Below are 12922 nucleotides of genomic sequence, written 5' to 3' on the forward strand. Positions count from 1 at the left end.
CAGGCTGAGTCGCTGCCTGTCTATGTACATATATTTCTGACAGCATCGGAGAGCAATGTGACAGAAGTTGTCCAACCAAAATGCAGGTAGAAGGAGACCCCTGAGGGCTCAGCACATCCCAGACTGCCTCTTTCCTGAGGACCCATGCTTCTGTGCAGGAGGTGGCTACCAAGTCAGGGGCAGCCCTGGCCTCACACGAGCTGGGCTCAGCAGGACCAAGTCACAGGCTGGATGGCCAAAAAGCAACTGTGCAGGACAGGGCAGTGCGTTCTGAGCAAGGACAGCTGGGCAGAGTGAAGGGCTGAGTGTGACCCTGCAGGGTGGTAGGTGGGGCAAAGCTACTGTAGCCCATCTGTTCATCTGCTCTGAGCATGGAGAGGTGGTCACACAGGCAGGGTGTGGAGAAAGACAGTGTGGTCTGCGTGGTCCAGATGTGACAAGGCAGGCACATGACAAGACTCTCACTCGTGAGTACCTAGTGGGAAACTCACGGCCAGAGCATTGGAGTCAGCCAGGCAGCCAAGCTCAGCCTAGCCCCAGTGGCTCCCAGGACACCCCAGCTGCCCCATTGCCTCAGGGCCCTCCATAGAGAAGCAGACCCAGGTGTGCAGCTGGTTCAGCCCTGGGGTGATGATAGCACACAGGGTGCAGGAGGCTCTGGGTGGGAATAATAGAAGGTTGCTTGCTGAGGGGAAGACAGTGGGTAATCAAGTCAAAGCACACGCCAGGATGATGCCACAGCCCCCACCTCCACAACCCAGCGTGAGCTGGTAATCACCAGCTGAAGCCTGCAGGGTGGGCCCGTGTGTCAGCTGCCACCCCTACCCTCTCACCACCCTAAGGCTCTGCCCCACCTGACAGGACTGGTGACTAATGCTGAAGGTCACAAGGCCCAGAACACTGCTGGAAATAAACACGCTCCTGCGTCTGCTCACTTTCATAAACAGAAGCATCCTGAGCACACAGTCAAACAAAGGTAAGACACAACCATGAGCGCTGAGGAGGGGCACAGGGATGCTGGCTCCGGACTCAGGACACTCATCCCCTGGGCACAGACCCCTCCCAAGCTCCTGAGATGCTGCCTGCAGCCATAGTACCCAGTCTAGTTAGGACTGAGATCGGCACTGGCTCATGGCAGAGAAGTTCCCAGTGCTGTGCAGGGGGCAGCAGGGGCCACAGCAGGAGAGCAGAGGGGCAGAATGACCTATCCAAGGCCACATAGCCACAATCCGGAAGGGCTCTGACTCCACATCCAGCCTCCTCACACTTGGACATGGCCCTGCTGTGGCAAAGGAGAGACAGTGAGTGGGCAGAGCCCCACCCAGCAGCGCCAGGGGTTGGTGGCTGTCCTTCTGACTCCAGAAAAAGAAACACCACAGCCACAGGCCACAGCATCTGGAACTGATATCTGTTTATTGATAGAAAACAGGCCAAGTCCAGAGAGGCCCAGGGCTGAAACATCCTTCTGAAGGCAGAAGCCCCACAGCGCTGGGGTGTGGGAGTCAGCTGGGCTCCATCTTTCCAGGGTGGGTGGAGTCCTTGTCCTCATCCCCTTCTATAGCAGAAGTGGATGTGGGGGCCTCTGCTGCCTCTAAAAGTAGTTCCAGGGCCCCCTCGCCAGCCACTCGGCGCACCTGCTCCCCTCTGGCTGCCAGGATCTCTTCAATGTTCCTGAGAGGCAGCAATCAGTCACTGGCCAGGCCCTGTGGCTGGGTCCCTTGCGGCATCTCATGGTCAGGGTTAAGCCATGAGCACCAACCAGTTCCCGCACCGTGTGGCATCAGGCCATGCGGGTACCTTGGGCAGTTGGCCTGTGTGTCCTCACCCATCCTTGGGTCTCTGCCAGTAGGGGGCCACATTTCAGGAACTAAGAATTAAGAGGACTCTTCTCAACTGCGGTAGGGCATGTCTACAAAGGCCTCAGCCCTGGACCCTCACTAAGTGACTATTCCCCCAGCAGATGCCGCTCCCAACGTGTCAACAGGGAAAGGATCTGTGCAGTCCCAGGTCTGACAAGAGGACTGCTGGAGACCTGAATGCCAGGTGCCCCAGAGCACCTTTTGCAACTGACACTGTCAGCCCTCAGCTGAGCACTGAGCTCAGGAGCCACAGTACCCTGTCAGGGGCCTCCACATGGACTCCTGATGGCACCTCCACTGCTCTCCTGGGAGAGGTGAGAGAAAGCCTGGGGGCCAGGGCTGGGTCCACACCACCAGACCACACCTCTGTGCTGCAGCAGGGGCCACCCACACCAGAAGCCCTGCACCAGGAAGTTAGGAGGCCGTCAGCGAGGGTAGAGTCAGGCAGCGAGCATAGGGGCTGGCCAGGGTGGTAAGATCTAGCAAATCCAAGTAAGCCCCAAACTTGGGGGCATATACTGAAAAGCTAACAGTGATTTATCTGAAATCCAAATGTAACTGTGTCCTGTAGTGATAAGGAAGCGGGTTGCCCCGGTGGGCCTGTGAACCTCCACACTCGGGGCTGAGTGCCCAGGTAGGCCGTGCCCTGCCACCCCACCAAGTGGGCTCCCGATCCAGGACCCAGAGGCCCCACGGGTCCCACCTCCGCGGTACACCTCACCTCTTCCCCTCCAGGTCCGAGAACCAGCCCAGGTTGTCAGCGATGATGTGATGGTTCTGGCAGCCAGGGCAGGTCACGATGACCACGCCCTGGTGATAGGCCAGCTTGGAGATGCGCTTGGAGGAACGAGCCCCGCACACCTACCGGGGGCGGAGAGCCGGTGAGGCCCTGCCTCGCCAGGACAGGCCACGGCCCTTAGAGATGACCCCCAACCCCCGCTTCCCCACAGCCCGGTCCCGCCCCCTGAAGGATGGCTCTTCCCCCCTTCCTGTGGCTCGTCCCCGCCCCAAAGGCCTTGAGGCGCCAGGTGCGAGCGCCGCCGCGTCCCCGCCGCACGCCCACCTTGCAAGTGTAGACAAGCTGGTAGTGCGCCGCCTCCAGGCGCCCTAGCGCCTCCGCGCGCCCGGGCCCCGGCCCCGAGCTCGAGTGCCGCCAACCCCAACCCCGCAGACTCCTCGCAGCCTCCGGGTGGACTCTGCGGTCCCACAGCTCCCTCACGCTGGGCTGCCAGGGCCCCCCGCGGTTCAGCAGCCTCGGCAAGCCGCCCAGCGCTGTTCGCAGCATCCCTCCCGCCGGCTCCGGTTGCCCGGCCCCGCCCCCCGCAGCTGAAGCCGGGTCGCCGCCATCTTGGAAGCGGGCACCGCAGGAGGAAGTGGGCCCCCTCAGCTTCCGTCCGCCGGGACGCCTGGCGCTCTGCTGCCCCCTGGTAACGCCCGGCTCACACATGCCGGCCTCGAGCACAGCAGACTTGCGGGTTCCGCACGCCCCGCTGCCCACGGTACCGCCAGGCGTGCAGCGAGGAGGGAGGGCTGCAGGCCAGTGGCCGAGACCATCTCTTTGGCGGTTATTTATTTACTTCGCTTCCACAGTGCGAGCGCATCAGGCAGTAAAGACAGAACACACCCTAAACATTTCACGGCTGTGTGTTCGGACACGGAAACGAGTCCGCTCCGCAGGACACGGTGGGGGCCGGACCCCCGCGTTGCTGCAGGGAGGCCTTGCGGTCTGGGCGCGAACACCTAGGCGCTGCCTCTCGAGGCCAGTGCTGGGTCGGACCCCCCGCCAGGTGCGCGTTAGGAGCCCTCGGTGTCGCTGTTGTCGCTGCCTGTGGTGTGTTCGCGGTCCGCCTCTTCTCGCCTGCAGCTGTCCTTTGCCTTGCGGAGCGCCCGCTTCCTGCGGGACAACAGAGGTGTCCAAGCTGCTGCCCTTCCGCAGCCAGCCGCCCGCTCTGGCCCTGAGCGGACTCACCTGCGATAGTTCTCGAAGCTCTCCTTGAGGCGCCGTCGCTCCTTCTCCGGGGGCTCCCCGCTGGTCAGGCCTGCGTCCTGCGGAGGGCAGGCTCAGGCTGCGGCCAAGGACCCGCGGGCGCGCGAGAGCACCCTCCACCAGGCCCGTGGCCCAGGCTACCCCGGTGGGGTCTGCCTTTTGGGCTCCCAGCAGGTGTTCCAAATAATCCAAAACCTTTTGCAGTCAGAACTCCTGAGTTAATCTACCCAGTGTCAATACTGGTCTGCTGCAAAGGTTCTCAGGAAACCAGAAATAGCCATCAATAGTGGCTGCCCCACCCGGGCATGTCCACGCCCAAGTCCACCCAAGTCTGTTGCTCTGTCTGAGAAGGGAGGGCGGCCCCCTTCATGTTCCAAACACTCCACCCCAAAAGCCTGAGGGCAGAGATCTTGTGAGGGACCATGGGAGAGTGGCCCAGTCTGAGGTTACCTCCCTCCAGGTGGGTGCTCACCCTGAGGCCCACCCCAGGGGTAACTCAGGCAGGAACCCGAGGACAGTCTTACGTTCGGCGTCGTCATTGAAAGGTGCTCCTTCTGCAGAGCCACCAAGGGCTGCTCTGGGCTCTCTCCATCAGCCAGGGCACCTGGAAAGGAGAGTTGTGCCTGTGGGTCCTGCCTACTCACTGGGCTGTGCTCAGCATGGCCACCCCTCCTCCCAGGCCCACTAAGTTGGGAGACACGATCCAGGACCAGTTTCCAAGGACCTGTGGGAACTTCCCACAGATCCAGTGAAGACTTTGTGTGTTATAAACAAGGAGACAGGCTGAGACCTCATTGGCTGTCTCACTCTCAGGAGGGGCCCACTCCTCCTGAGCTGGCTACCCCCAAACTACTGAGGACAGATGGCCAGGAAGGCTCCTTGGGCCATGGGACATGGTGCCTACTTAAGCCCAGGTCTGGCCAGGCCCTAGGCCCTCAGCAGTGTCTGCAGCTCCCCAGGGGCAAGGAGGCTGGCCGGTGCTGCAGGTGGGAGCAGGAGGGACAGACAGGACCCCTGAGAACCCAGGGCCTGGGCAGACCAGGAAGAAGGTGCACAGGTGGCCAGGCAGGGCCTTGCACATCCAATCTCAGCGGCATTGTGGGGAGAGGCCAGGGCCCAGATGGTGCTAGCTGTATGACAGCCCCTCCTTGGAGCTGGCACCCTCCCCTGCCCGGCCAACCACAGTGGGGAGCTGCCTGAGCAGGGCTGTCAAGCTGCAAGGCCCCCACTTCTCCATCTGCCATCCCTTCTTCCCCTTTGTATTCCGCTGGTTGACGGGGTCAGGCCTGACACTGAGGAAGTCTTATCTGACTTCCCACGAAACCTCTCCTCTCTGCCAGGGCAGGACTGCCAGCTCCTGAGGGCGCACAGTTGCTGCTTCCTTGCCCGCCGCCACCCAGGGGGCATTAGGGTCCTGCCCCACCTCCTTGAAGCCACCTCTGCCCCAGGATATAGCAGGCCTCAGCCTCCTTGTACTCAACCCATCCCTTGAGCCAATGTGTGACCAGTCTGTCCCCACCACGCAAACCTGGGCATCAGCTTATCGTCCCTTCCCTCTGCTGAGGGGAAGCAGCACAGGGAGCCCTTCTCACTCAGCACTGTGCCCAAGGGTGCCTGGAAAGGGCCCCACACTCACTGCCTAAGGAGGGCCTTGTCCTCCTGGAACACAGGCCCTGCCATCCTGGGCCGCCTGCTTTCTAGTTTGTTGCCTGGGGGGCCTTGAACAAATTACTTACCCCACCTCTGAGCTTCAGTTTCCCCACATGTCAAGTAGGAGGGAAAGACTATGGCTTGGGGGAAGGAAGGGCTGCAGCCTTGGGGCCTCCAGGTACACTCTCTCACCTTTGTCTGAGAGCTGGGTGTCCTCCTCCAGGTCCTGGGGGAATGAGAGCTTCCAACGAGAGGCTGATTGTCCAGTTAGGCCATTCTGGGAGCCACAGCTGTGCTCCTGCTCCTGTCCCTTCAGCTGAGTGTGGCCACTGCTGTCACCCCCTGTAGAGCTGCTCAGGGACTCTGGTGCCCAACCAGGCCTGAGTGGATGGAGGTCCCAGCACTCCTGGGGTGCGCTCACCTCCTGGGAGTTCCCAGGTGAGCCGTCCTCCAGGTCAGAGCTCTGCTGCCACAGCAAAGGGGACGTCAGGTGGCCAGGGACACCGGGCCAGCAGGCATGGACTAGGTAGAGGGACCTCCCCCTCCTATACCACACACAGCAGTGGCAGGTGGCCATTGCTGTGGACAGTCCCATGTACCTCTCAGGAAGCCCTGTGGGCTGATGTGTACCCCTCGCCCCACCAAGAGGAGACTCCATGGATAGAGAAAGGGCCACACAAGGGCCAGGCAGTCAGTGGGGCAGCAGCCATGTCCCAGCCCCACACCTCCCCTGCACCCTGCACTCTGTGCCTGTTTCCCTGGCTTCTCTCTTGCCCAGCACCTTAAGACCCACCAAGACGAGTGCCTCCAGCTGTTGCCGCCTGAGCCTCCCCTCTGCAGTCTGTAGCTGGGCCTGGCGCTGGAACAGCTGCAATTGCAGGTCATCCGCCTTCTCGCCCAGCTCGCGCACCCGCTTGCGCAGCTGGTCCTTCTCTTGGAGATTCTGCGCAAACTGCTTGTGCAGCTCCTCCCGTGTCGCCATGGCCTGGGGAACAGCATCGAGCAGGCCCTCAGCGCGGGGCCGGGGTGTTTGGCTCCTCTCTGCAGCCTGCTGCTCCCAACCAGAGCCACGGGGGTGGGGGGAAATGCTCTATCCCGGAGGGGGCCGGCTGGCAGCAGCCTCTTTGTCCTTGTTCCCCGTGGATAGAGTCATAAAGGTTTGTGAGCGAGAGCGGGGATGGACTAAATGTGCATGCTCAACACCAAGGCAGTCTGCTGCCCTGCGTGGTCTCCCCAGCCTGCCCCCTCCGCGCTGACCTTTAGGCCCTTGGGCACACACCTGCGGGCATTTTGTAAATTTTGGACATGGGTTGGTATCGGTGTGAGTGCAGCAGCTGTGTGAGGCTTCTCCCAGTGTGCACAACCGTCCCAACCCCACTGGGAAGGACATAGCAAATAGCCCAGAGGCCACTAGCACCCCTATGGCCACTGGCCCTGAATGCCCAGGCTGTGTGCCATCACTGGCTGCTCCTCCTAAATTTTGTCCCCACTTTCAACTTAGGACAAGCCCAACATACCCCGACTCAATCCCAGGGGACCCTGGCTGGGGACCCTCTCGCAGGGGAGTTTCCCTACTCTGCCTGCCTGGGGCCTCTGCCAAGGCTTTTGCTCCTGCATGGTGAGGAGGGGTCTGCATTTTAAGGGTGCTAATATCTACAGCCAAATCCCCCCCTGCCCCCACATTTCCCTGAAGCACTGACTGTAAGGCAGAAATGACTCCAGATGTTGCTTGGGAGATGCTGAAGCAGCTGTAGCCCATCTCGCTCACAAGAATCGCCCTGGATGCCCGATCTTACTTTGTTTTGTATTTTTGGGACAGTCTCACTCTGTTGTCCTTGGCAGAGCACCAGTGGCATCATCATAGCTCACAACAACCTCAAATTCCTGGACTTGTGTGATTCTCTTGCCTCAGCCTCCCTAGTAGCTGGGACTATAGGTGCCTGCCACAATGCCTGGCTAGTCTTTGTATTGTTAGTAGACACATGGTCCTGTTATTGCTCAGGCTGGTCTCGAACCTCTGAGCTCAAGCAATCCACCTGCCTCGGCTTCTCAGAGTGCTGGGATTATAGGTGTGACCACTGTGCTGGCTGGCCTGGTTTTGCTTTTTTAGGGTAAAAAGTTTGCTTGCAAAACAAGACATATAGAAAGCTTCCATTTATATAAAACAAAACCAAAAACCATAAGGATGTGGACAAGGGTCTGGAAGGTGGAGCCTGAAGGTGGATGTGGCTTCCCCTGAGAGCAGGCTGAGGCTGGGGAAGAGGGGTGTGCATTACTCTTGTCTCCAGAAACACCCAGGCCCCGGCCCAGGAGTTGCTGTGCTGGGGCCCCACCTGGTCTCGTTCAGTGGCCACCTCCTCCATCTGCTGCAGGATGGCCTCGATGCGCTCCTTGTACATCTTGGAGTCCTTGCGCAGGGCCAGGCACTGCAGCTCGAACATCTCCTTCTCCTCCAAGCACTGCAGGGGGCAGCAGCTCAGCCCACATGCCATGGCCCCAGGACTCCAGCCACTATCCTACCTCAGGCACTGTGGGCTCAGAGGCTGGGCCTCCCTCAGGGAATACAGGCAGGGGGTGGGCCCCAGGGGCATGCAGGGGGCACAGCACAACCCACCCCACCCTGCCCACCCACCCGTATGCGCAGGGCCTCGCCCTGGCGGAGGTCCTTGCGCAGGGAGAAGATGGTGCTGGCCTGTTCCTGCTGGTCCCGCAGTGCCTGCCGCCAGTCCTCCTCCAGCACCTGGATGTAGGGGCTGCCCCTGCCCTGCATCCCCTCCTGCAGAGGTGAAGAGGCGTGGTGCTGGCGGCCTAGCCCCCAACCCCTAGCCCTACGCCTTACCCTACCCCTGCTGCAGCCCACCTGGACAGAGGCCTCCAGGCCCTGCAGCCGGGCCTGCAGCTGCTCTTTCTCCTGCTGCAGCTGCCACAACAGGTCCTGGCTGGGCTGCTGCTCCATGGCATGCCGGAGCTTCAGCGTGTGTTTGCGCTGCACTGTGCAGTCATCCTCCGCCTTCATGAGGCTGTGCTTGAGCCCATCGATCTGCGTGCAGTGGGGCCGTGAGCCACCCCCACCCCGCCTGTCCCCACCTACAGGCCCCCACCCCCAGGTCCGCCAGCGGGCCCATGCTGGTTCCTAGGGAGCAGGTGGCACCTCAAGCTGCAGGTCACGGTTCCGCATGATGGCTGCACCCTTCTCCTCGCTCTGGCGGGCCAGGCGCATGGCCAGATCATAGTTCTCTTCCTTGCAGCGCTTGAGCTCGCGGCCGCCGGCCTCACACTCCTCCTTGAGCCTCTGTGCACGCTCCTGGTGCTGGCGCAGGAGCCCGTCCTTCAGCCGCAGCTCCTCGGCCAGGTCTTCCTGGGAGCGCAGCAGCACAGTCAGGTCCTGCACCTTCTTCTGCAGCTTCAGCACTTCCGTCATGAGCAGCTGCGTCAGGCTGGACTCCCCCGACGCATCTGCAGGCCAGGCCATCAGGCAGAGCCTGTCATTCCCAGGCCGCAGAAAGACCAGCAGCTCAAGGTTTTGGGAGACACCAGCTAAGGGGACACAGTTGGCTTCCTGCAGAAGGAGGCCCTTTGGTCTCCCTGTCAGGGCAGCTCAGTGTTGGCAGAAACAGACCCGTGATTCTAACCCACCTTCTGGGCCACCCCCACATCGGGTCTTGGGGCAGCCAGGCCCAGGCCATCCCCTCCATGTCTAATCTGATAGGTCCTAAGGAGATACAGGACACACTTTTCTGCCAAGGGAATGTCTTTTGTTCCTTTAGTTGCTGAGACCTCAGCAGGGGCTATGGCCTGGGGGCAGGTCTTTGGGGCCACACCCTCATCTGAGTGAATACTGCCCCACCCCACGGAGGGGTTGCCACCCCCAGTTGCTTCCTTTGTGGAGGCCAGTGGTCCCCTCACATGGCAGGGAGCTCTGACCCAGGCAGCAGACAGGAGCAGGACCCTCCCATGCAGGTTCACACGTGCCCCTTGTGGGGCTGAACAGGCTGTGAGCCAAGGGGCCTCACCAATGATCATGGAGAAGGCGCGGGCCGGCTCCTTGCCTGTGACCTTCTTATACAGCTGCGGGTAGTACAGCTCTAGGCTCTCCAGGAAGGCCACGTAGCCCTTGTGGCCAGTGCGTTGCAGAATATCCAGGAGCACGCCTGGGGGAGGGGCAGGGACTGGGCACAGGGCATGCTGGGGACAGAGAGCCCCCCCCTCAGAGTGGTCCAGGTTCCAGGTGACCCAAGCACCCCACAGGTCCTGCTCCCAGGCTAGGCACAAAGTACTACCACCCGCCTCTTGGGATCTTCATCATCTAGCCTGAGGAGGAGGCTCTGGGCCACACCCCGACGGTAAGGGGCCGGGGATGCAGGGGTCTCCCCCCCAGGGTTGGGCTCGAGAGGGACAGCCGCAGGGGGAGGGTGGCTCCTGGCCAGGTCTGGGGGCCTGCCCGCAAAGTGCGCACTGACCCGCCTTCCTCTTGCGGATGACCAGGCTGGGGTCGCTGAGCACCTGCTCCTCGTCGTCGGGGTTCAGGACTTTGCACTGGCGGAGGTAGGGCGTGATGCGTGAGGGGTCGATGATGGAGGTGAGCGCCACGCGGAAACCCTCCAGGGCACTCCAGCACTGGTCATCATTCTCATAGTCAGACATGGCTGGCGGCGGCTGGGGGCAGTGGTGGGGGAGCAGTTGAGGCGGCCACCTCCTGCTCCTACCTAGGCCCAGAGCCTGTTCCCTGCGCGGAGTCCACGCCAGGTTCCAGCCTGCAGGCCCTTCCTGAGCTCTGCCCTGCTCTCTCCCACCTTGCCCACACAAGCTGGGGGCAGGGCCAGGTGGGCCTACGAGAACGCTGTTCCCAGTACGGTGACCCTTCTCTGCTCTTTACCCTCAGACACCCCACAAAGTGCTCTGTGGGGCAGCTGCTTCCCCACATGGAGACGGGTGCACAGGAAGGCTGCCTGGCCTGACAGCACATCCCTGTGTGGCCATGGGGAGGGAGCTCCAGCCTCTGGCCAGCCATTGGCCAATCTAAGTGAGAAGCACATTTTGCTGTGACCCTCCCACCTCTGTGGCAGCCAAGGGCTCCGTCTTGCTGGACTTCCTCATCCCCTGCTCAGCACCCTGCCCCCCGCCTGTGCCCTCCTCCTTCCCTTGGGCACTGGTGATGCAACTGAGGCCACCCAGCCTTCTAGCAGCTGTGTGTCACTGTGCCATCTGGGAAGAGTGAGGAAGGCCTGCCCATATTGGTGGGCCTGGGAACCAGGGGAGGTCTGGCAATGTGGCCCACAGGGTCCAGGGTGCTGCTGTGGCATCTTCCTCAGGTCTTGGGTGCTGGGCACCAGCGGATTCCGGGCTCCTCTGCCCCCAGCCACGCCCTCCCTGGGACTTGCCAAGGGTTCTCAGGGCAGCCCCTTGGCAAGGGGACCACACTCTGCTGTCCCCCTCCACCAGCACAGGGGACACCTCAACCAGCCAGAAGCTGCTCTCCCAGGACTGGGCCCCACAGATAGCCTCCAGCCCCCAGAAAACATGGCATCTGGCCGGAAGAGCTGAGCCCTGCTCCTGGAGACACAGGTTGCAGCAGGCCTGGTCTCTGGAGGGATTTCTCAACTCCCTGCTGCGCTGTCATCCCACGCTGCCCAGGGACAGAGGGAGACACACAGTCCACAGCTCCATGCCTGCATTTCTAGCCCCAAATCCCCACAAGCCGCACCAACTCCCACTGTCCGTGCCACTGAAAGCAGCAGGTACCCACCAGTGGCTAGAATGGGGACAGGCAGAACATCGGCTCTGAGGTACTTGCTCCAAGATCCCAAACTAAGAGCTGCCCCAGTATTCCAGCCACCCTTAGGACGTCCAGCCGACCTGCCTACCTGGGGGTCCTCCAGGGCCACCTGCAGCACACGCCTGCCAGCAGCTGGCCTCTGGGAGACAGCAGCAGCAGTGGGAGGGAGGAGCCCTTGAGGTACAGGGCGTCTGTGCACTTCCTGACCGTCCAGCTAATCCGTGAGGCTGCCAATCCTCCCAGGACCTGTCCTGGTGGCTGCCTGCTGATTCACCCAACCAGGGCAGTCCCAGGGGGTGGGGCGGAGGGAGGGGAAGTCCTCCACCCTCCAGAGGAGAGCTGTAGGGGCTGTCAGTGGTCAGGGGTTCTGGGTGCTGGGGCCACCCTGGAGGCCTAGCCTTGGTACATGGCAAGTGGAAGTGAGAGCAGAGGCCTCTTACGGGCAGCAGGGGGGCTCTGTGGCTAACCCCACAGGACCCACAGTGTGGTAGGGGAGAGCTCACCCGAGCCCGGTTCACATCCACATGGCATGGCTAGCACACACTTGGGTCATACAAGGGCTGGCAGCCCACCTCATGGGGATCCAGAGGGCAGATAGGCCCAGGAGGCCACTGTAGGCTGCCGGGGCATGAGCACCTTCCATCCCCTGGCCTGCCTCGTCCCTTTCACACAGCACATTGCCCCCAACACCCTCCATGACAGCCTGTTCACTGGAGCATCCCCACTCTATACCTCCCTTTTCACCAGGACACACCTGGGGGATTCAGGGGGTCCCAGAAGGCCTGGGCAGCAGGGTGTACTTACGGCCCATGCCACACGGCCCTCCCTGGACTTCACACTGGCATCCTCATCTAGGAGGCTATAGCCTCATCCCTGATGCAGTCTCAGGGAACCCCAGGCCTCGCCTCATCCTATATAGCCGGTTGAACTGAGCTGCTGCTCCACATCTGTGACAAGGGGTAGCTGGTCAGGAAGGTCAGGAAGCTAGTGTAGGCCTTGCCCAACCACTCCCCCCGCATCCAGCCTCTGACTCTCAGCCCTGTCTCCCCTCTGCCTCCTGGCCCTCTCAGTAGCCTCGGCTGGGAGGGTGCCCCAACATCACTTGGAGAGTGGGCAGTGAGGGCTTCTCCTGGGGTTCCCAGGGGTCATGCCCCTGCCTGGGCCTCCTTGCTGTCGGCAGCACCGGCGAGCATGCGGTGCTCAAACAGGTCCTGGGTGCCACCACTGAGGGGTGCAAGCAGCGGCGGCGAGCCCTCCTGGCCCAGTTCTTCCTGTTTGTGAAGCGATGATAACAGTGTTATCCTTGTGGTGTGTCCCTAAGATTTAACAACAATGTTGTGTTCTCTGACCAATTGGAATTAAGCAAGAAATTGGTAACAAAGATATCTGGAAAATTCCCAAATATTTGGAAATGAAGTAACCTCTAAATTGGCCATAGATCATAGGAGTTGAAAGAGTTAAGTTAGTAAAGTACTGGGCATGGAGTGATACACTTGGGAGCGAGGCAGACTACGTGATGGGGACATGCTGGCCACTGGGCATGGGGGCAGATGGGCTGCCCATGGTGGTTACTGTGTGATGACACTCAGGACAGCTGGACCTGGGAGCGTTGTCACCAGAGGAACACAGCACTTGGAGAGGAACAGAGCT

General features: G+C 61.3%; 2 protein-coding genes across 4 annotated transcripts; both read right to left on the reverse strand.

The window, feature by feature from the left end:
• Window positions 1-1394: 1394 nt before the first annotated feature.
• DNLZ (DNL-type zinc finger) lies at window positions 1395-3329 on the reverse strand. The gene is made up of 3 exons (XM_053557788.1): window positions 2923-3329; window positions 2581-2720; window positions 1395-1671 (listed from the first exon to the last, which is right to left on the reverse strand). Exons 1-3 carry the CDS (start codon window positions 3304-3306, stop codon window positions 1503-1505), a joined length of 693 nt encoding a protein of 230 aa, XP_053413763.1. The 5' UTR covers window positions 3307-3329; the 3' UTR covers window positions 1395-1502.
• A 288-nt stretch (window positions 3330-3617) lies between these two features.
• On the reverse strand, window positions 3618-11504 carry CARD9 (caspase recruitment domain family member 9). Of its 3 annotated transcripts, none has more exons than XM_053557777.1 (12): window positions 11361-11504; window positions 9957-10152; window positions 9510-9647; window positions 8648-8952; window positions 8357-8536; window positions 8129-8272; window positions 7830-7955; window positions 6290-6481; window positions 5689-5959; window positions 4371-4450; window positions 3829-3905; window positions 3618-3753 (listed from the first exon to the last, which is right to left on the reverse strand). In XM_053557777.1, the coding sequence occupies exons 2-12, from the start codon at window positions 10138-10140 to the stop codon at window positions 3654-3656; spliced, it is 1797 nt and encodes a 598-aa protein (XP_053413752.1). In that variant the 5' UTR covers window positions 10141-10152; window positions 11361-11504; the 3' UTR covers window positions 3618-3653. The 3 variants fall into 3 exon arrangements, with proteins under 3 accessions (XP_053413752.1, XP_053413744.1, XP_053413759.1); XM_053557769.1 differs by having other exon boundaries at window positions 5689-5962; XM_053557784.1 differs by lacking the exon at window positions 8129-8272 and having other exon boundaries at window positions 5689-5962.
• Between the last annotated feature and the right edge of the window lie 1418 nt (window positions 11505-12922).

This window comes from Nycticebus coucang, chromosome 2 (genome assembly GCF_027406575.1).
Source record: "Nycticebus coucang isolate mNycCou1 chromosome 2, mNycCou1.pri, whole genome shotgun sequence".
Taxonomy (NCBI): Eukaryota; Metazoa; Chordata; class Mammalia; order Primates; family Lorisidae; genus Nycticebus; species Nycticebus coucang.